The following is a 20,985-nucleotide window of genomic DNA, read 5'->3' on the forward strand; positions in this document are numbered from 1 at the left end:
ATGACACTGTGGAATGGCTCCTTCCCCTTCTACCCTGGCACCAATGCGTGCTTCCCCTTCGACACCACCCAGGCTGTCATCATCTCCATCTTCCTCTCCACGTTGGCCACTTTCATCATCATCCTGCCGGGGATCCGGGGCAGAGAGGTAAGTGGAGGGGCAGGGGGAGCTCAGCCTTCTGGTCCCTGCCCTGTGCATCCCATGTGCCTCCTCTTTCCCAGCCTCAAAGACTGTGGAGCAAGCATGCCCACAGGTTCCTGGCCAGGGCTCTGAGAGCCCAACCAGCGTGTACCCCTGTGCTGGAGACACCAAAATCCACCATCCCAAATTTACAAGATGCCCAGATTTGAGCTTGGCTCAGTTTCTCTGTAAGCAAGCCCAAGTCATTTCACAGGAGTGGAAAAACAGGGCGAGGCTCAAAGACCTCGCTCCACCTTCCCTGAAACCCCAGTAGCAGAAGGAAGTGTGCACTGTGCATGCCCCAGCATGGCTCATGGGGCTTGTGTGGCCAACAAACCCTGCTGCCATCCCACCACTCTCATGTCTGTTGCGTGCTTGGCTTTGCAGAGGGGCTGGCCAAGAGGCGTCTCCCCCCCAGGGGACACACTGTGAACCCCTGGCTGCTTTTGTCTCCAGCTGTGGCCAGCTGCCAACATGTCCAAGTCCAAACACGTGAGGTTTGAACAAATGTGGAAATCCCAGCTCAGGACTATTAAAGGAGTGTCTCCATCCTCCTTCCCAGAAAGGGGATGCCACAGCTTTTCCAAATGGGCTGTTCTAATCTTCTTGGGGTGCCCAGATTTCCCTGCTCTGTATCCCACTCCACTGCAGGGATGCCCCAGACACATGTTCCCCCTGTGCCACCCACCCCCAGACCCATGGCGTGACTCCCTGGGGGAAGGACAGGCCCGTTTCTCACCAGCTGGCATTTCTAAATGACATGCTTGCTGCTGAGGTCCCCACTGTCAAAATCTGACTAAGACCTGTTCCCTGCCTCTGCTAACCCCTTGCAGCGGCTCTTCTGGTTCCTGCGGGTAGTGATGGGCCTCTTTGTGGGAGCCGTGATCATCAGTGAGTACCGGGGTCCTGGGGGGGAAGCTCAAGGATGCCCAAAACACAGGGAATGGAGGAGCAAGACAGGTGAGGGTGAACAGAGCAGTGAGCATCAAGTCCAGCCCACAGGATGGATTTATGGGGAAGACAAACACCTATCTGTCTGGGACCAGACTCCAGCAAGTGGTGGGAGATGCAAGCACCCATCTGTCTCCTCTTTGAAGACTGGTGGTTGTATGTGCAGACTACCTCCAGGGCAGTCGCCGAAAGCCCACTGCCAACTCCTAGGAGACTCAGACAAATTGGCAGATGCTTAGATGGGGACCAGTGCCCGGACAGTGCCCACACATCAGCCCCATTGTCTCTAGGGCTAGGGACTGGGATGGGTCTGGGAAGAAAACAACCTGAGTGGGGCTGTGTAAGGGCCCTTTCTGAGAAGGGGCTTTGTTCATTGTCTGGGTGCCAGGCTGCAGAGTAATTGTACCTTAAAATGTAGTGAGGAAACAACCAACACTAAACGTGGCTCTCTGAGCTCACCTGCACATCAGTTCCATGCACACCTGCCTGCAATGAGGGGTGTGCCCAAGGCCTCCCACAAGCTTAAGTATTGGGGAAGAAGAGACCTTCTTAGAGGGGTATGGAGGGGGTAAGTGGTTTGGTGGGGTTTGAACTGGCTACAAAGGTACTTTGCTGCTTGTAGGCACATTCTGGGGCAGAATGTGGGTGGATAAGTGATTGTATATAACCAGCACTTATGTATGCAGTAAGTGATCTCACTTGGGGTCTGTGTCTTTGTATGCCACAGGGCTGTCAGGGTTTGTGTTGGGGAAAGGCATGCAAGGCTTCTGCTCCTTGGGGCTCGCAACCCAGGCCTTGCTGTTGGGAGAGGGTAGATGGTGCTCAGGCCACAGTAACTATTGTGGCAGGTGCTTTCAGCTCTAAATGTCTTGCTGCCAGGCTATGACTAACCTTTGAAGTCTTCACAGCCATACAGTTCACCAGGGACTGGGAGACTGGCTGGGTGACAGCGAACACCTCCTACAAGTCCTTCAGCCATGCCCTGGTGAATGTGGATGTTGGGCTGCACATTGGCCTGGCGGGGGTGAATATCACACTGGTGGGTGAGTGCATATCACAACAGGAGATGGTGTATGAGTTTGGCAGCTGTACACCTGAGTACTGGGGCTGTGGGCCCTCGTGTCCCCACATCAGGAAGTATTGGAGCTGCCTCCAAGGCTGAGAAAGGTCCTTAATCTTCATCATTTGGCAGGAAACCCAGTGAATCAGGTCAATGAGACCATCAGCTACAATGAGCACTTTGCCTGGAGCTTTGACACAGACTATGACCACAGCTACAGCAAAGGGCTGGAGAGGGGGCTGCCCAGCCCCATCCTCTACGTGGCAGAGAAGTTCACCACGCAAAGCCCCTGCAACATGCACAGGCCATACCACACCTCTGGCCACTACGCATCCCTCATGTTGTGGTAAGTTAGAGCAAAAGGTCAGCCCTATCTCTACTCAGCAGGGAGATGGAAAGAACCAGATAGAGCAGAGGGAGCTTGGTGGAGCCACCTCTTCATTCTAAGACTGTGCCAAAGCCTTGGCTGGTCTCTGGCACCTGCCCTTCTGCAGAACCAGGGATGTTGATGCTTCCCAGCCTGCCCATCTCCCCTGAGTCCTTTTCAGTGTCCTCTGCCCTGATCTGCAAAATTGCAGTTGGTGAAAAATGATTCTTCATTTAAAGAAAAGCAGATGCAGCTGTGTGGGGCTTCTGGTGCAAAGTCCTCTCCCAAGCAAGATGCAGAGCCCCGATAAGACCACCTGGGGGGGTTCCTGTTGCATGCCCAAGAGAGCATGAGACCTGCTGGTGGGGAGCAAGAGGGACCGTCAAGAAGGTGCTCAGAGTCTGTCTTGTCGTGTAAAGCTGAGAGGCCTTGTGCATGTTATGATGGTGGAGTCTCAGAGCATCCCCACGTGTCTCAGGCCGTTGGAAACGCAGTGCAGGCAAGAGTGAGTCTTGCAATTCTGCCTGTGGATGTAGGCTCCAGGTCCCTGCCCACATGTCCATTTTTTATTTTTGGGAAAAATAACTAGCCTTGTCCAAACTTTTCTACTATTGAGAAGGAGTATTTTAAGGCAGGGATATTGATGTAAACTTATTTTTCATTATTGTTCTTGGAATCAGAAAAGTTTGTGTGGCCTGCCTCCCCAGTGAGCTAAAGCCAACCCCGCACACAGGGCAGGGCAGGCAGCTGGGCTCACTGAAGCTGCTGAGTCAGATGTGGGCATGGCTGGTTATGCAGTTCTCCAGAGGTCTCCTTTGTTGTCATTCTCCCTTTGAACAGGTGGGAACTGCCTGGGGGCAGCCAGTTGTGGAGGACTACAAGAGTCAGACAGAGTTCATTTGCAGGACCTCCAGAGGTTTCTACTCTAGGCCCCTGCCCAGAGCAAGGCTGATGTCAAAGCCATATCAAGGTGCCTGGGGCTTCATGAAGTTCAACACTGAATGTCCCCTGGCATGGAGGTCCCTTTCCACCGCTGTGGGATTTGTCCCACAGCTCCACCATTCAGGCAGTTACAGAATCATTTGCGATGGGAGGGACCTCCTTAGATCAGCCTGTCCAGCCCACCTGCTCAAGTAAGGCCAGCTAAAGCAGGTTGCCCAGGGCTGTACCCCTCCACTGGGACGTGGAGAGGTGACCTTGAGAAGAAGCTCCAAGCATGATGCTTTGCTCGGTCCTTTGCAGGCTGGCCTTTTGCACATGGCTCATTTCCATCCTGTTGTTCTCCATGCCCATCCTGCTCTATGGTGGATACCTGCTCCTGCTCACTGCTGTGCTGATGCTCTTCTCGCTGCTCTTCTTCACTGCAAGGAGCACCCCAAAGTGCCCCATCCAGTTTGGCCCAGCTTCCTTGAAAACAGACTATGGTGGATCCTTTTGGCTGACATTAGCAACAGGTGAGTTTGCTCCTGGGGCAAACACCAGCCTCCATCCCCACACTGATGATGCTCAGTGATGCCCCAACAGGGCCTCATCCCTTCTGTCTCTATGGCTTATCACAGAAAATGATATTTATTTTTTTAAACAATGTACATTAATTTAGGATAGCATCATTGGCACTGGGGGGAAAAAAGAGCTGATCAGCCAGGAGATCCAAACAGCCAAAGTTATCTGGGGGGATGTGTGTCCAGAGGAGTTCCATGAAAGTCAAGAATTGCAGAGTTGGGGAAAGATGTGCTCTGGAAGGACGCTTGGGGGTCTCTCTCCCAGCCCTTGCTCAAAGCAAGGCTAACCTCAAAGCCACAGACACCTTGCTTTAGTCTGGTGGTGGATGGCCCCATGGCTAGAGATCCCCTCTGCCTTTCAGGACCTTCCGCACAGCTGTCCCACTCATGGACAGCAATTATTTCCTTTTATCAAATTGGAATTTCCCATGTTACAACTGTGCACCTCTGAGAAGAGACTGGCTCTTACTCAGTAGCAGAAGACCACAATTAGGTGCCCCCTGAATACTCCTATTTTTCAGGCTAAACAAGCCCAGCTCCTCCAGCCTTTCCCTGTACATTGTGGGCTCCAACCCCAATTCTCTTGGCCATCTGCCCCAGTTCATTGACTTCTCTTTTGTACTGGGGGAGCCCAAACTGATGCCAGAGTGCAGATATGGAGAGGGAAATAACACCTTCCTTTGACCTCCCAGGTGGTGCCATGAGCAGTTGGCCTCCAGCACCAGATCTGGATCTCAATGGGGCTGTGACACAGCGGGGCAGAGGAGCTAATGTGTCTCCCCGTGCTGTGCGTTGCAGGGCTACTGTGTCTGCTGCTGGGGCTGGCCATCATCATCCTGAACTCTGTGCAGCCAGAGAAGCTGAAGCTTGTTTTTAACCTGGGCAAGGGAGAAGAAGAGGAGGTGTGGGACAAGTCCTACCTGCCAGCTGAGCCCAGTTCCTCTGCGCAGGACATGCTGATGGTCCCCCTGGGTGAGCTTTGTGAGGTGACAGCCACCCAGCTGTAAGGCACTGGGTGCAGGCAGGGCAAAGCCTGAGGCCACCCCTCCCGAATTCACGCTGTGAACAGCAAGGGAAGAAATCTTCCACCTGCAGACCTCCTTGCAGGCAGCCCCCATGACACAGCCAGCCCCTGCTGGCCTGACCCCCTTTTCTGCATGAGACACAATGTGTGAAGGGGTCTCTGTGTCCCCTATCATGTCATTGCCACTGCTCAGTTGGCCCCATGCAGGGTCCACTGCAGAAATCCTGGCGGTCCTGTGCTTGCTAGGAAGTGGGCAAGGCATGCAGAGATTTGGTGTCTGTGCTTCAAACCAATCAATTCTTTTTATGTTTTGTTTATTGAGGTTTGTGCCCCTGTATGTCTGATGGAACAGGCCAAAGCTTTTCTTCTGGTGAGAATACTGTTGGAGGGAGGAATCATGCCTAAAAGCAGGAGATGAGGCTGCAGACTGCCAGATGTGGTGGCAGAAAGAATGGTAAAAACCCAGCCTCCTGTGCTTTTGGGGCATGGGATCTGTCCCACACCAGCCCTGATAACTTGTTGTTGGTTGTAGCATCTTCCCGTGATGCCTCCAGACCTGGCATGTCTGGATGCAAGACTCAAGAAAGGATCTTCCTTTTTTTGAGGGAGTTTTGTTTGTTTAATCTTATGGCTTTTGTCCTGCTGCTCTACTAGTTAAAGTCCTTCTGAAGCTGTCCTACATCCTTATAGTGTGCTGCTCCCAGTGACAAGGGTTTCTCAATGGCTCACCTTGAAATATGCCAGCGAGCCTTGTCCTTCCTTGGGGCCACCTCTGCCAGGGCAACTTGCCATGGGAAAGGTGCTGTTGCTGGGGGCTCACAAGTAGTCACCTGCAGCTATGCCCCACAGCCCCCTCTTAAGAAACCAGCCCCCAAAAGTGCCCAAAGTGTTTCAAAGGAACAGGTTTTTAGTGAAGTTTTATTGAAAATAATAATTCTTGTGCATAACAAATCACACTAGTGCAACATAAATATAATGTGAAAGAAGTAACTTAATAGCGAGGGTCTTGCCTTGGAAAGAAGAGTCAAAATACAGCAATTATGTCCTTTACAATTAATTGGACTGAAGCTGCCCAGGTCTCCAGCATTCAGGTATGGCAATCTCCTTGTGCCAGGCTGTAGAGACTTCATCAGGCCAGTGGGTTTGGTGCCAGAGCCCACGTTTTGTTTGTAATAACACAACTCAATGTACTTCATTTCTCACCTTGGCTGGGTCAAAAGGCTGGCCTAGGGCTTGCATTTCATGGTGAGCTCAGCTCGCCCAAGCATGCTCTGGCTGGATGGGGGTAACTTCATTCTTCCCTCTGCTTCCTTTCTTGTGGCATCTCTTTGGCCCATCCAGGGTAGAAGTCTTATCTAGTAAAGCCCAAGTCTGAAAGTGAAAATAGTCACATCACATCCCCCACGGCAAATGTCATTGCATGTTTAGTCAGTCTTTATTGCTGGTGCAGTCTTTTTGCTCTAGCTCATGCAGCACCTAGCCTGATTGAGCCTGGGTCTGTGCCTGGCTTTCCTAGGTGCACCTAAAGGTCTACACTAAACATCAGTGCTTGGGAAAGAAATGAGCGGGTTTAGTCACTGGCTTTTGGAGTTGCAGGTGCTCCCCATAGGACATCTCACAGGTGAGCTCAGTTTCTGTCATGAGAACTGGCCATCAGAGGCTCAGGGTGGCAAGCTGTGCCAGGGCATGGAGCAGGAAGGGCATCTCTGTGGCAGAGATCCCCAGGTGACTGTGCAGCTCAGGTTGCTGGAGCTGTGAGCTGCTGTGGTTGCAGCCTGCCAGCTCCCGGCAAAGCCTGCGCTTTTCCAGAGAGCATGGTCAGGGAGACACAGCCTGCAAAGGTACTCCTCAGCAAGTACCCATCCCAACATGGACTTGTGCACTCTTCAAAGGCAGTTGGATAGGGAAATGGTTCTCTGGGGACATCAAGAAGGGTTTGTGCTCTGCCCTTTCAGATCCACCTTCAGGGAAGGAGTGGGAGTAACTTCTTTCTAGACACTGTTTGGGTTGAGTTTTGAGGGCTGAGATGGAGGCAAACCTTTGCTCACAAAATGAGGATTGACATACACTTCAATCATTTCCTGGTACTCCTCTGATTTGTCCTCATGGAGCTCAAAGAAATTTTTCAGCAGGTCCAAGTTGAAGTAGTGCACTGTGACAACAGTGATCCCAGCCACAAAACAGAGCAAGCCTGGAAGACAAAGTGCTCTCTGAGAGCGTTCCTGTAAACACCAGCACACTTCCCACCCACCTCCTCTGATGGCCTCCTGCCAGGGGACAAGACCTTCTTTTATGGAAGATGGCCTTCTAATAATGTATGAGGTGGCTTCAGCTGCTGTGCCGAGCATCTTAAAACCCAGGCAAGTGATCCCCATCTCTCCTTGCATTATTGTACCTCAGGGACTAAAAAACCCTTCATCACCCCTGAGATGAGGATGGTGTCCCCTCTTCTGCCAGCCCTTTCCACATCTCTGCCAGGATCTGCTTTGCCAAGGCACAGGCTGGGGCTATGGTGGGCTGCACTCCCCAAGCTCTCTCACCTCCATTTCTGAGGGGAAAGCACTGGGACTCTTGCACACCCAGAGGGACAAGGTGGCGTGTCCTGGTGCAGCTTGGTGCCCTTACCAGTTGCTAGCGTGATCCAGAAAGATCCCCCATAGCCTATGTGCAGGGTTGCAGTCCCAAACTGGATCGGGCACATCAGGGAATTCCTCGCAGTGGAGAACGAGAGCAAGGAAAAGATCATGAAGGCTGCTGTGGCCAGGAGCATGTAGCCTCCGTAGACTAGAACGGGCATGGCAAAGAGCATATTTGAGATGAGCCAAGTGCAAAAGGCCACCCTGGAGGCAAGAGAAGACCCACAGATGAGTTGTGCAAGTGTCACAGACTAGGATGCTCTATGTGAGGATTTCCATGTGGGAGGAAGAACATGGGCTCACACAAGGCCAAGCAGCTCTGTGGGCAGGCTGGAGTGATCCCTAGCTTTGCAGGCTGAGCAAGCAGATGTGCAATGTTCACGCTCTACATCCAGAAGGCAGAAGCCCAGATTTCCTCTTCCCATTGCTCAGCCCACAGACTGAACCAGCCTCAAGGAGGCCATGAAAGCCCACTCAGTGTATCTAGACAATCTCAGCTCCCTGCCCTTCCATGTGTGGGGCAGTGCAGAACCCAGAGAGCGGCACAGGACTGGGATAACTGGAAAAGCAGGCATAAGTCATTGGCAGCAGCTCTGGACTTGGCTGAGCTGGGTGACAGGGGGAATGCTTCAGCCACGGGCCAGGAGTTCTCACTCCATGGCATTGCCAAGCCCCTTTCCTAGTTCCTGCATCCCTGCTGTCAAACCCAGAGCAGGGGGAACAGCACTGCAATGGTCTTTGCTCTCCACAACCCATGGTAGAGGGGACCATCTCCTGACAGCTGGGGACCAGCTCTCCCTCAGCTCAAGTGAGCAGCAACGTGTTGCTGCTCAGCAGATCCTACTAAAGAATCATAGAATCATTCAGGTTGGAAAAGACCTAATCAAGTCCAGCCATTAACCTAGCACTGCCAAGTCCACCACCAAGCCATATGACCCCGTAATAACAACATCATCAGCTTTCCCTCAGCTGGTCCCACTCCCAGACACTAAATATCCTCCCAGATAGGGATGAGAGAGTTCTGCACACACCCATGGGTGTCTCTGGGCCATTGAGGACAGCAGCTCTGACTCCATGGGGGTGGACCCCTGCCATCATCATGACACTATGGCAAGGATCTGCACCACGTTCCTCTCTCCTGTGCCCAGCCCTGGTGGAGCTGACCAGCAGAGAGAACCAGAACCTCCTATCTGCTCACCCCAAAGTGCCTACATGGCCACCGGTTTGACCTCAAACCTTGCAGAGGCCCCTCCATGCACAGAACTTTCCTCCTGGCAGCACGCAATCACCATTCATCTTGGAGTACTAGGGACAGGGCAGCAGAGCCCTTCCCACATCCTTGCATCTCCCCTGCCTGCACAAGCAGAGAAAGACTCACCAGAGAGTGGCTGATGCATAGTGGCTGGAGATGCGGTACTGCCTGTGCATGTTGCAGGGGCTTTGTGTGGTGAACTTCTCTGCCACGTAGAGGATGGGGCTGGGCAGCCCCCTCTCCAGCCCTTTGCTGTAGCTGTGGTCATAGTCTGCATCAAAGCTCCAAGCAAAGTGCTCATTGTAGCTGATGGTCTCACTGACCTGATTCACCGGGTTTCCTGCCGGAGGGAGAAGACTGAGGTCCCACTGTGTCCCGGCAGCCTGTGTGCTGCCAGCCAGGTGCAGAGGCACCCCAGGGACAGCAGGGTCCCAGGAACACCCACACAGACCATGGCCACCCACAGAGCACTTGGAGACCTCCTGGGGCCATGGCTGCTCTAGAGGGGACATCAGACTCACCCATGAGTGTGATATTCACCCCCACCAGGCCAATGTGCAGCCCAACATCCACGTTCACCAGGGCATGGCTGAAGGACTTGTAGGAGGTGTTTGCTGTTACCCAGCCGGTCTCCCAGTCCCCTGTGAACTGGACAACTGCCAGGAAAAGTAAAGCTGGGATTAAAGAGGGACTGGTCTCAGGCTTTGCTGTGCTCAAGGCTGGGACCATGAACAGCAGCATTCACACCGTGGCACTGCAAGGGAGGGTAAGGAGGGCAGGAGAGCTGACTCAGCCACCAGGATGTGCCTCAACCAGCTCCCACACGCTGGTGGAGCTCATGTCCTCCCTTCACTGCGCATCCACTCCCTTAATCCAGGAGCAGTGGAGCTAGGATCCCCAGGGATGAGCCCCATGACCTGATTCCTCCTTGAACATCCTCTCCAGAACTTCCTCACAAGCTCCCCACCACGGCGAGCACCACAGTCCTTGGGGACAGGGCTCAAAACTAAGCCTCTTCATCGACCTCGGGAACAGGAGTGAGTTTTATTCCAAATATTAAGCTCCCTAGATCACACTTTTAGTGATTAGTGAAGATCACTGTCATATGGAGGTGGTGGAGAGGGGTGGCTAGTGCTATCACAGCTCCGACAGCCATTTCAGCTGGGGGGGAGGAAAGAAAAATTTGAAGCATCTCTGGTATATAATTTTTTTTGGAACAAAGTACTCTTTTCTGAAACACTGTTGCTTTGTGGTGGTCTTAATTTTCCAGTATTGAAATGATCTGAAAGTGAAGGTGATTATTTAATCTCAGGCTGAACAAGAAAACCTGCCCCAAAATAAGTTCAGCTGCTGAAACAAATTGTGAAGGCACTGATCCAGTAGCAGCTCTGCAGGAATGTTTTCTAGCTGCAGGGTTGAATGTGCCCTGCTGCCACCAGACGGAAACCCTGATGCTGGTTTTGAAACAACTAATTCCTCCTGTGTGCCCAGGCAGCACCTGGCTGCATCCTTGTAATGAGTGTGGCGCTGGACGGCTCTCCAGGGCTGAGCTGGTTAAGGCTGTGGAGCAAGCCCTGACCTCCACCCCTCTGCCACCTCCAGCCTGATGCCATGTTCCCAGGTGGCTCTGGTGGCATCTCCCAGCACCAGGTGGAGGGTGGCCACTGCATGCTGGACTGGCCCATGTGTTGGCCAGCAGATCCCCACAGCTGGTCACAGCCTGGCTATCTAGTTCTATTGGGGTTGCGTCATTTAGGTTGTGCTTCATCATCCCTCTTCAAGCAGTCTTGTAATCTGCTCTGTCCTTCACAGCAGGAGAGTTTTCTTGATTTAGGGTCAGGGCTGGTTTCTCTCCCCATCTGGCATCTTCTGTCCCCTCAGTACACCTTTCTCTTACACATCCTGTTGCCCTGTCAGAGTTGGAAATCCCACAGCCTAGTTCCCACCACCAGTCCTATTTATTACAGAAGATTCCCTGGCTTCTGCTAAATCAAATCCCCTCCATTTCCTCCTGCCTTGCTCCTTGGAAGGTCTTTACCCCCTGGTCCCAGCCTCTGCCCTGTCTGTGTTTTGTTTTGACCTGCTCTCTCCACATCACCACAAGGCTCCTCTCCTTCTCCAAATGTGCCTGGCCACACTTTGAACTGTTCAGCCATGCTCCCTCAGCAGCGGGCATCTTGGGAGGGCTTGCAGATGTGAGAAAATAATGGAAGATTGGCAAGGATGATTGTAAACACATTCAGGTCACTGCAGCTAATTGTTTAGCCTTGTGCTAACTTGTGTTCTACCTGTGACAAGTAGAATGTCTGTGGTTAAATAACATAGCCCTGTGATAGACTCAGAGGCACCCAATCAAGCATGCTTGAGATTCCTGCCCTGCTATGGGAAAGATCCAAGCACGGTGGTAAACTGTGCCTTCGTGAATCCCTGAGGCAGGAAAACAGCAGGTTCAGCGATGCTCTAGCATGGACTGAGCTCAGCCGTGCCTGTGTCCCCACTTGTGTGCCTCTGCCCAGGTGCCGCTTTGGGGATCCCCCGGTTCATGAGATAACAAAAATAAACTTACTCTTCACATTTCATCTGTGGTTTTGGGTTGTTCCTGTGTCCTGCCTGTGCCGGCTCACATACATGGTCAGAGGAACACAGGGCTGTGCAGCCCACCAGAGCTGGGGCTGTCTGACCTGGTGCAGCTACTGCCAGCAAAGCTCCCTCTTGATTCAGAAATGACAACGGGCACCTCCAGGGGCTCTCATTGCCCGTGCCAGGGATGGGAAAGCCCTTCAGAGAGGCTGTGTGACTGCTTTGCAGAGCAGAGCTGGGGTAGGATAGACCCTGCAACCAGCCTCCACCAGGCCACAGCTGTGATCACCAGCTCGCATTTCCCAGAAGCGGACCCTACCCCAGGGTTTAATCCTGCCCCCGGACCCACCCTCAGAGGGCTGTGCAGCACTTACCGATGATCACCACTCCTATGAGGAGACTGAGGAGAACTCTGAGAATCCAATATAGCCTCTGCGGGGAAAGAGGTGGGACATCAGGCAGGGAGGAACAGCCCCAGCTGTCCTGCCTCACCCTGAACCAGCCAGGAGTGCCTCAGCATCCAAAGCATGGGGGGAGGGCAGATGCTTATCCCCAGGGAGAGGGGTCACACACCCACCGCCCGTCCACGGATGCCCGGGATGATAAGCAGGAAGCTGCAAGCGAACGTTAGGAAGACCACAATCACTATGATGGCGCTGATGTCAAACACGAAGGCCTTCCTCTGCTGTGGGTAGAAGGGGTAGCTGCCATCAAAGACAGTCATCCTGTACCTCCAGGAGCCTGTGGGAGAGAGGCGGTCACAGTGGGTCCCTGCCTGCAATGAATGTCCTGCCTGGCTCCCTCAAGCCTATGGTGCTCAGCTCCAGCTCAGCTCTGGAATAACCAGCTGCCGGAGGTCACCTTGAAACTCCCCAGAGGGACAAGGAAACATGATGCTGCAAGGGAACAGGCAGGGTGAAAAACTCCCCAGCAAACACACCACCCAAAAGCCCTTGGTGAAGGAGAGGAGGTGCCTGGGGCAGGACTTCCACCAGCCCAGAGGAATTGTGGCAGCGCAGGGAACCACAAGCTGCAGTCCTGCTGCAGCCTGAGGACCAGCCCAAGCACAGAGACCTGTTGAGCAGCTCCTCCCTAGACAGAGCTGACACTTTCCCTCCAGCAGATGCAGCTGGGGCTTTCCACTTTGTGGCGTGTGGCTAGAGCAAGTCCATGAGCAGAGCCACCACTGACAGATGCAGCCTACTTCCAAAATGGCAAGGAACCACTGAGAACTGATCCTGCGCTTGGTCCAGAGGGGCCAGAAGTAACCCCTAGAGCTGGGATGCGGGTCCAAGGGGCACACGAACATCAGGAGCACATCTCAAGGCTAAAGGAAACTGACTTACATGAGACAATGAAGCGTGTAATTCCCTTCAACAGCTTTGAATCCCCTCTGACACTTTAGTTCTAGCACTTACTGAGCTTCCCCCATTCCTGGGTTAGATCTTTTCTACCAAAACTGATTACATGCTTAGTTCTTTTATTTTGCCTATTTAATAACATCTCTGCATGTAACTACCCTGGGAAGTCTAAAGTCAGAGAATGCCAGAGCTTATATGACTCATGACCAAAGACAATTTTATTCTGTCCCTGCCTGGAGGAGTTGATTTTATTTTAATTTTCTGAAAACAGTGTTAATCATATTTTTAGGTAAGATCCAATCCAGAGCAATTCAGCCACAAAAAAGTGGGTTCCAAATCCCTAGAAGTGGGTGGGTGTAGAGGAATGAAGCCAGTGGGTTAATTAACATTGATAATATGCAGCTGTGGGCTTGCCTCAGCGGCAGTGGGTTGATGGACATGGATATTGTGCAGGTGTAGCTTGTTCTCACTAAGTAGTTAAGTATCTCCAAGGACTGTGGGAGAGGTGGCTGGATGGAGGGGGAGTGGGGTGGTCTGACCTCTGGAGGAAGGACAAACAGCAGGGGGACAGTAGAATCTGACCGACAGTAAAAGCCTTATTACAGCTAATAGCTTGGTTGTGCTGTAACAGAGGGTGCCCCGTGTAAGGCTCGAGCTCAGGGCCTTCCGATTATGAGACTGAGTGTAATGAGCAGCATCAGGTGGAGATTACAGTAAGTATCATAAAACAGTTTACCTGGACAGCTGAAGTCACTTTTCAGTCCATAAAGCAGTGTTTGGTTTCAGAGTAGTTATCTGTCCAGCAGCCCAGATCATTGCAGCAGTTTAACAGACCCTGGGTTTTTACAACTGACCTAGGCCTGACCTTGCCCCAATGCTCTGCTCCAGGCTAACAGAGCTATCTTGTGTACTTACTGGTCTTGTCTGCAGCTGTTTCCCTGGAAAGCCAAACCTAGAGAAGGGCAGCCCTAGAGCACCACTCCTGCTGTGATTACCTGGCAAGAAGCAGCTGTGGTGGATTCCCAGTGCTACAGTGTCAGACTGAAGTCCAGCTGTGGGATCCCCAGCCCAGCAAGTGTGCCCACAAAACAGTATGAGCAGCTGTAAAAGAAGAGATAAATGAACAGTTTAACCTGGGTCAAGTTAAATCTTGGTTGCTTGAATTCCACTCAAACTCAAGTTTTATTATATCTTTGCCCAAACTCATATGAGAGACATTGAGGGAAGGAACGATTTCCAAGTCTGTATTCACTGAAACGCAGCTCTTCACAGCTTAATACAGGTCAACAATATGTAACAACTGCAGACCCAGAACATAACGTGGAAAATGTTGCCCTGTTAAATCTAAATTTAATTTTCAAACAGTATCAAGGGACGTTTGCATTTCCTTTACATTTTGCAGTGCCTGGGGATAGTTTTATAGAGAATTTCCAGGGGAAGCAACTCTTTCTGTCGCTGTCCATCCCATCTTTCTCACTTGATTACCCTGTGCAGAAGACCAGCTCCTTGGCATTTTTTCAGCTTTGAAGTGGAAAACTGGTGCCTGCAGCTCAGGGCAGGAGAAACTGAAGTCGTTGCACCTTGGAAAGCACCCTCCATGCAGAAGCAAGGCTGTGGCACTACAGCCCCTGTTGTTTCCTCTGTCACAGTATATGGAGAGGGAAAAGACTAGAGACATCTTCAAGGAAGGATCAGTAATTTAGAAGTGGTCAACTTGTCTTTTGTTTAAAATATTTTGGACTGGCGGGGGAGAAAGGCAAAGGAGGTAGAAAGCTTGCCCAAACCCCAGCAGTTTCTCCTTACAGCAGACCCCATTTTCCTGCCCCGGAATGAATCGAGCTGGAAAGGACCTTTTGGAAGTGCCCAGTCACCCCCCCTCGCAGAGCCAAGAGCGCTCCTGGATGGGGTTGCTCAGGGCTGCGGGTCGGTATTTCCCATTGAAACAAGAGAAATCCTGTCCCCTGGAAACTGAGTGATCAGACCCGCAATTCGGGGCGGGGGTGTGTGTGACGACGGACTTCTTGCATTTTCCAGCCCCTGTGAAAGGGTCAAATCGGGATAGGAAAAACCTTCAGGTTAACGCAACATGGGGATACATCCTATCCTCTCCTGTCCTCCCCACCCTCCCCTAGCCGGGCCCCCCCAAGCCGGGAGGGCTGCTCCCCGGGGCGCTGCGGGGGGGGGAGGGGGGGGGAGGAGGGAGGGGCGGGGGGGGAGGGGGGGGGAGGAGGGAGGGGAGGGGGGGGAGGAGGGAGGGGGAGGAGGGGGGGGGGAGGAGGGGGGGGGGGAGGAGGGGAGGGGGGGGGAGGGAGGGGAGGAGGGGAGGGAGGGGGGGGGAGGGGGGGGAGGGAGGGAGGGGGGGGAGGGGGGAGGGGAGGGGAGGGGAGGGGGGGGAGGGGGGAGGGGAGGGGAGGGGAGGGGAGGGGGAAGCCCCTTCCTACCTGCCTGCGGAGGGACCCAGGCGGCATCGGCCGCACCGCGCTGTTCTTATAGGCAGCGGCGGGCGCGGAGCCCCGAGTAAATGCCGGCCCGGCCCGCCCCGCTACTGCTACCGCGCCCGCCCCGCCGCGCCACCCTGCCCCGCCGCGCTGCCCACTCGCCGGCCCGCCGTACAGGTGAGCGCCGCAGCCGGGGGCCGCCGCGACCGGGGCTGGTGGTCTGGGGGGTCGGTGCCCCGCGCGTCCCTTGCCTCCCCGCTGCGGGGCTCGGCGCCGGGGCCGCTGCTACCTGCGGGAGTCGGGCTGCGCGCGGTGTCGCTGGTGGAGAGGGCTGCGGGTCGCGCCGCCGCTGTCTCCTGCTTGGGGGACAAGCTGGGCTGGGGTCGTGTGGGGGGGTGCGTGTGGAAGTGGACGGGCCACGCATTTCTTTCCCGGCTGGTGGACGGGGGGGATGAGGCCATGTGTGCTCCCATCTGCGTGGGAGCCGGGGTGCTCTGGGGACAGCGCGCAGCGTGAGATGGGGGTACACCTCCTCATCCGCATGGGGGACCAAGGGGCCAGGGCCGCTTGTGTCCCTGCCTGCTTGGGACACACACCTGCAGGAGGTGCTGGAAGGTTGGGGCCAGCATGGAGGGCTGGGAGGGTCTGGGTCTTGTGTGAGGACAGGGTAGGATGGTCACGTGTGTCCTCACCTGTGGGTGCTATGGAACCATGCACATCCCCACCTGTGAGGGAGCGGGGCCACAGGAAACAATGGATTGGGAATATGCATGTCTCTGCCTGCCATGGGTACAGGACTGCGTGGGGACAGGCAGGGACTCCTTATGTCCCACCAGGGGAGGGAGTCCCTGCTGTGCACCATCATGGCACTGGGGCATCTGGCCCCAGGGTTGTCCCCAGGTGAAAAGCTGGAGACACTGCTGGTCCCTGTGTGCATGCTGTCCATACTGCGTGCACAGGTTTAGGATTCTCTGGATGGCATCCAAGGCTGGGGAGATGCAGCCTATTCTGGAACCCCGGAGCTGGCTGGCTGGTGGGAGGAGGTAGCAGCCCGCCCATCTGCCCCCCCAGCCCTGCAGAGCTAGACATAAGCAGTGACTAACAAGAACCATAGGGATCAGGCTCCAGGCTTCTTGAATGTCTTGAAACTGCTCTTCTCTACCTGTATGGTCACACTAAGTTCTGCAGTGGGGCTGCTGCTCTCCCAGGATGCTGACGTGTCCCACAGTCCCGGTTGACAAGTGGCTCTGGGAAGAGGTCAGGAGATATTTGGGGGCTGAAGCTCTAACTTCAGGGGAAACACAGCTGCTGAGATCAGGTGGAGTGGGAGATCCTTGCTTTGGGGGAAGCCATGTGTTTGCATTCTCTGCAGCAAGGTTTTTGGAGGGGTGTGAAACTCCAAGCCTTAACAGGACACAGGATCCTCTCTGATGGGAGAAGACAAGGCTGGGGAAGGAGGTACTTCATTTCACTAGGTGCAGAGGGAGGGAATGACTTTCCAAAGGTGGCACAGGGAATTTGTGGAAAAGCAGAGTCTGGAGGGCTCATCAGATCACACAAAATTTCTGAAAAGCTTAACAAGCCTGTGGAGCTAACCCAGACTTGCAAAGCTTTCGTGCAGCAAGCTGCACCGTGGGATTCCAAGGTCAGTCGAATTTCATTATGTCAAGGAACCCCCGGGTGGTTTGCAAGATTTTGGAGGCAGATGTGAGAGCAGGGGGCTCTCTTCTTTTTCTTTATGGAAAAGCCTGCAAGTGGTCCTCAACACATGGGAGAGCACACTGGGGAGTGTGAAGCTGGAACTCTCAGCTGAAGCATGGAAAAGGAGTTTGTGGGACAGCCGAGTGCCACTAATGAGGTGCCCATCTTCCTTGGGCATGAGGTCCCTAGACCAGGTCTGCATGTTCCTCCTCTTGAGTGCAACCTGAGGACTGCTGTGACTCAGCCTTGCCTGTAGGGAGTTCTCAGCAATAGTTGGAGGCTTCACAGGCAGGGGAGACATGGTGCCAACATCTCCTCACACCTTTGCAGACCAAGTTCTGTCAGGGAGAGCTGCCAGGGGAAGGGAATGGCTATTGAGATTTGGTTGGGGAAGACAAGATGCTGACGTGCCCAGTAACTTGTAGGAAGACATAAAGGCAGAGTAGAGGCTTGGAAGAGAAGTTCCATGTTGTTAGGAAAGACCCTCAGAAGTCTGTGGTCCAGCCTACTGCTCGGAGTAAGACCACCACAGTCACTGTATCACACTGGCCATAGGCAAGGCAGGAAAGCCTCCAGAGACACCCCTCTGCTCCCCCCAGTCTTGGGCTGACTAGGCAATAAGTGAGTTTTCAGTGCTGGGCCATGGAGAGATTAAAAGTGCATGAGAACTGCCATGTTATCTCATGGCTCGGGTGTCATGAATCCTGATTTAGGATCCTGCCAGCTATTCCAATTTGTCACAAATGAGTGATTTAAGTCATGTAAAGAATCACCATCAGAGGTATTAGCAAAAGTGTTTTTAATATGATGTTGTACAAGTGTTCTTAACAAGGTTTGATGGCAACGTTCACTCTATTACTTACTGCATGGAAGAAACATACAAAGGCAAATCAAATTAGAATCAAGCTAGAATGATTTATGCAGACACCAGAGATGCAAAAGGGTAACAGGGACCCTCCCATTGAGTCACAGGGTTCAGAGTGAGCTCCCTTGCTTCCTAAACTCCTGATGGAGCTTAGATGTGGCTAGGTCCAGTCTTAGTGTCAGACTTGGACAATGGTTTATGTCTAATGGAATTAGCTACATGGATTTCATTAGTACTGATTCAGCATGCTATCAGTCAGCTGCGGAGGTTCTGTTGCGAATAAGGGCTCTCTCCACCTTGGGTAAGAAAGGATCTCTTAGTCTGGGGTAAGGAAGCCCAAACTGGGAGAGGCATCCCAGAGCAAGGGGAGGGTCACTGGCATGCAGTCCAGTTCAATTTAAAGAGAATTGGAATTGGACTGATCCAAAGATCTGTCATTGGCAAAAGGTCTCTCTGCCTCGAAGAGCAGCCTTGAGAGGTGTCCCAGCCCAAGGGGAGATCACTGCCACACAGCCACGCTGCTGAGCAGAGAGAGCTCAAAGGTGACTTACTTAGGCTGCTGTATTTATGGGATAAAGTGGTTGGCTCCTAGTCAAATTGCACACAATCGGGAAGGGATGCATGGGGCTCCTTGTACCCACAGCTTGCTTTGTTGCTTGATAAATTAGTTTGGGAAAAACCACCGGCTATTCATGTGTTGATCGTATGATTCGTGTTCCAAGCTCATATGCACCAGTGCTCTCTGGGTCACTCTGCTCCTTTGTGGATTTCCTGAAGGAGTTCTTGTCCCAGCTACAGCTCAGGCCTTTATCTCCCTTGGAGCCTGTGCCCCCTGTTAAGGGGTCAGGTGCATCCATCATGTTGGGTCAAGAGCAATTCCCATATTGGCGGAAACGGGAGGTTTGCTCAGTGACAGAATGAATTTTAAAACACATTTTGTGCTAGAGCCCTGCAAGAACACCGAAGGGCAAGGAGGAAACATGCTGTGCTGTGACTGTGGGTAATGTGCTCTGAGCCTTGGCTTTGCCTCGTGTTTCCTGGGTGACTTTGGTAAATCTGCTGCAGCAGGTTCAGGTCTCAGCTCTAGATGGGGGTTACAACTCTGTACATTTTGATATAGCAGGAGGTAACTTACCCGGCTGTCTCTATGGAGACTCTCTTCCTACAGTGTGGGAGGTCGTGGGGACCTCTGCACACAAACCACACCTGCTGCAGGTTGCTCAGGGTGTCTCCAGCCATGCAGCCTTTCACGTTGGTTTCAGCAGGGAACAGGCTGTTTCCATGGGAGAGCTTTCTGGCAGCAGTCCCCAGTGGTGACGGTCCTGGCAGAGGTCTTAGCCATCTCCGTGCTTCACCCATTGGCCAGACTTCTGTGTTCCTCCTATGGGATGGGGCTTACAAAGCCTCTCGTTCCCACCAGCTGCACAACCCAAATCTCACGTCCACAAGACCACGGTGGGCTGTAGCGGTGGGCTGTAGGCTGGAAGAGCTCTGGGGCCCCTTCCACAGAGGCATGCTCCAGGAGGACAGGAGTGGCACTGGGTGACCAGGAAGACCACCCAGTGCTGCTCTCAGCAGCTCTGAGGCTTCAGCAGCCCCAGCTGCTGTTCATGGAGGTGGGGCCAGAACCAAAACTGCGATCAGTGCAGAGGTATTTCAACAGTGATTTAATGTTAAATCCATGTTACAGAAAGCTAACAGAGTGGTTTGCCTGTAATAATGTTTTGTGAGTTGCAGAGTGCAGGTGAGCCATGGTGATGGCAGAGGAACGTGGAAATGCCATTTCTTGAGAAACAGCTTGTTTTCTAATGCGAAAGGCCAAAAGTACAGAAATCTCTAGCAGCCAGGGAGTCAAGACAGGTTATATGCTATGCTCACAACATGGTAATGAGCGTTCAGTTTTATGAACACAATTAATGTGAGTGCAAATGACAATATTTAAATCTCAAACCTCTTCATTTGCCAGGTGAGTAGTTTATTTAGTGACTCGCATTGTACAATTTATGCGACTGGCAGTTATAAGTGAAAAATCCACACTACAATTCCCAGTAAATCAAAAATAAAACCTAAAGAGCTGCTGGCAGCATTTAAACCTTTCTGAAACCATAATTTCTTTAAGTTTTGATTACAACAATGAAAAAGATAAATTAAAAGCACCACTTTGGCTTGTGACAGAGTAATGTAGGAAAAGCTGAAACCTGTGCATTGCCAGATCTCTTAGCAACACAACTCCTCTAAAGTGATGCTAGTCTTTGCATACACACCTACAGTGCTGGAACAAGGGACAAGAAGACGTATTTAGTGGAAAATCCCATCTTGGAGTTAAATCCAGGTTTGGCATTCCTGTGCATGGGAAGCCAGCAGCAGCGTTGTAGCATATATGATTGGAAAACGTAGCCTCTGCTGTTCATGGCTGGGAGTCCCTCTCTTCACTCAGGTGTTGGCCAGGGTTTTAAAGGTTCTGGTCCCACTGATGAAATTTGCTCTTGATCCATGGACTTTGTGGGAAGTGAGCTGGTAAGCATTATGAGAAAAGCTGGTGATGAGAGGGTGCCGTGAGTTAGCCCAGAGATGGTCAAGAGGTCTTGATCTGCAGTACTAGCACAGTTGGAATGCCTGACCACATGCTGAGGAGTGTTCCAGTCGTGTTCACAGTGGATTTTGCTTGGATGGAACAATGCATGTGCAGAGAAATTGCCAGCTGAAATGAGTCCGTTTCTGTAACGGACAGTGTTTTCTGTACAGAGCTGGCACAGCTTAATGCCTTCCTGGCACGGATGATGAGTTTGTGAGCCTACAGCTGGGATACACCAAGGCAGGGCTACTGGTCCTGCTCCAGCAGAAAGGTCTTCTCAGGCCTGCTGACACCTCCTGACAGAGCTTTCCCAGGGTGACGGTGTCTCACGTGTCCCCTGCCACCTTCCCACAGCCCCAACTGGGAGATGCTGTTGGATGGATGGTGGCTGCAGAGGGGCTTTACCAGGAAGCTGAAACCACAAGAGGGAGCTGAGATTATGGTCTGTGTATGTTCCGAGCCCCTGAGAGCAGCTCAGCTCCAGCTTCCTCCT

At 52.8% G+C, this 20,985-nt stretch overlaps 2 protein-coding genes across 2 annotated transcripts; one reads left to right on the top strand and one right to left on the bottom strand.

The window, feature by feature from the left end:
- On the top strand, positions 1 to 5,067 carry LOC119150812 (dual oxidase maturation factor 1-like). The gene is made up of 6 exons (XM_037393779.1): positions 1 to 147; positions 1,014 to 1,071; positions 2,040 to 2,174; positions 2,324 to 2,537; positions 3,801 to 4,012; positions 4,859 to 5,067. The coding sequence occupies exons 1-6, from the start codon at positions 1 to 3 to the stop codon at positions 5,065 to 5,067; spliced, it is 975 nt and encodes a 324-aa protein (XP_037249676.1).
- A 917-nt stretch (positions 5,068 to 5,984) lies between these two features.
- On the bottom strand, positions 5,985 to 12,291 carry DUOXA2 (dual oxidase maturation factor 2). Its single transcript, XM_037396155.1, has 6 exons — positions 12,130 to 12,291; positions 11,927 to 11,984; positions 9,494 to 9,628; positions 9,099 to 9,312; positions 7,710 to 7,924; positions 5,985 to 7,275 (listed from the first exon to the last, which is right to left on the bottom strand). The coding sequence occupies exons 1-6, from the start codon at positions 12,274 to 12,276 to the stop codon at positions 7,076 to 7,078; spliced, it is 969 nt and encodes a 322-aa protein (XP_037252052.1). The 5' UTR covers positions 12,277 to 12,291; the 3' UTR covers positions 5,985 to 7,075.
- Between the last annotated feature and the right edge of the window lie 8,694 nt (positions 12,292 to 20,985).

The sequence above is a fragment of the Falco rusticolus genome, chromosome 7 (genome assembly GCF_015220075.1).
Source record: "Falco rusticolus isolate bFalRus1 chromosome 7, bFalRus1.pri, whole genome shotgun sequence".
Lineage (NCBI taxonomy): Eukaryota > Metazoa > Chordata > Aves > Falconiformes > Falconidae > Falco > Falco rusticolus.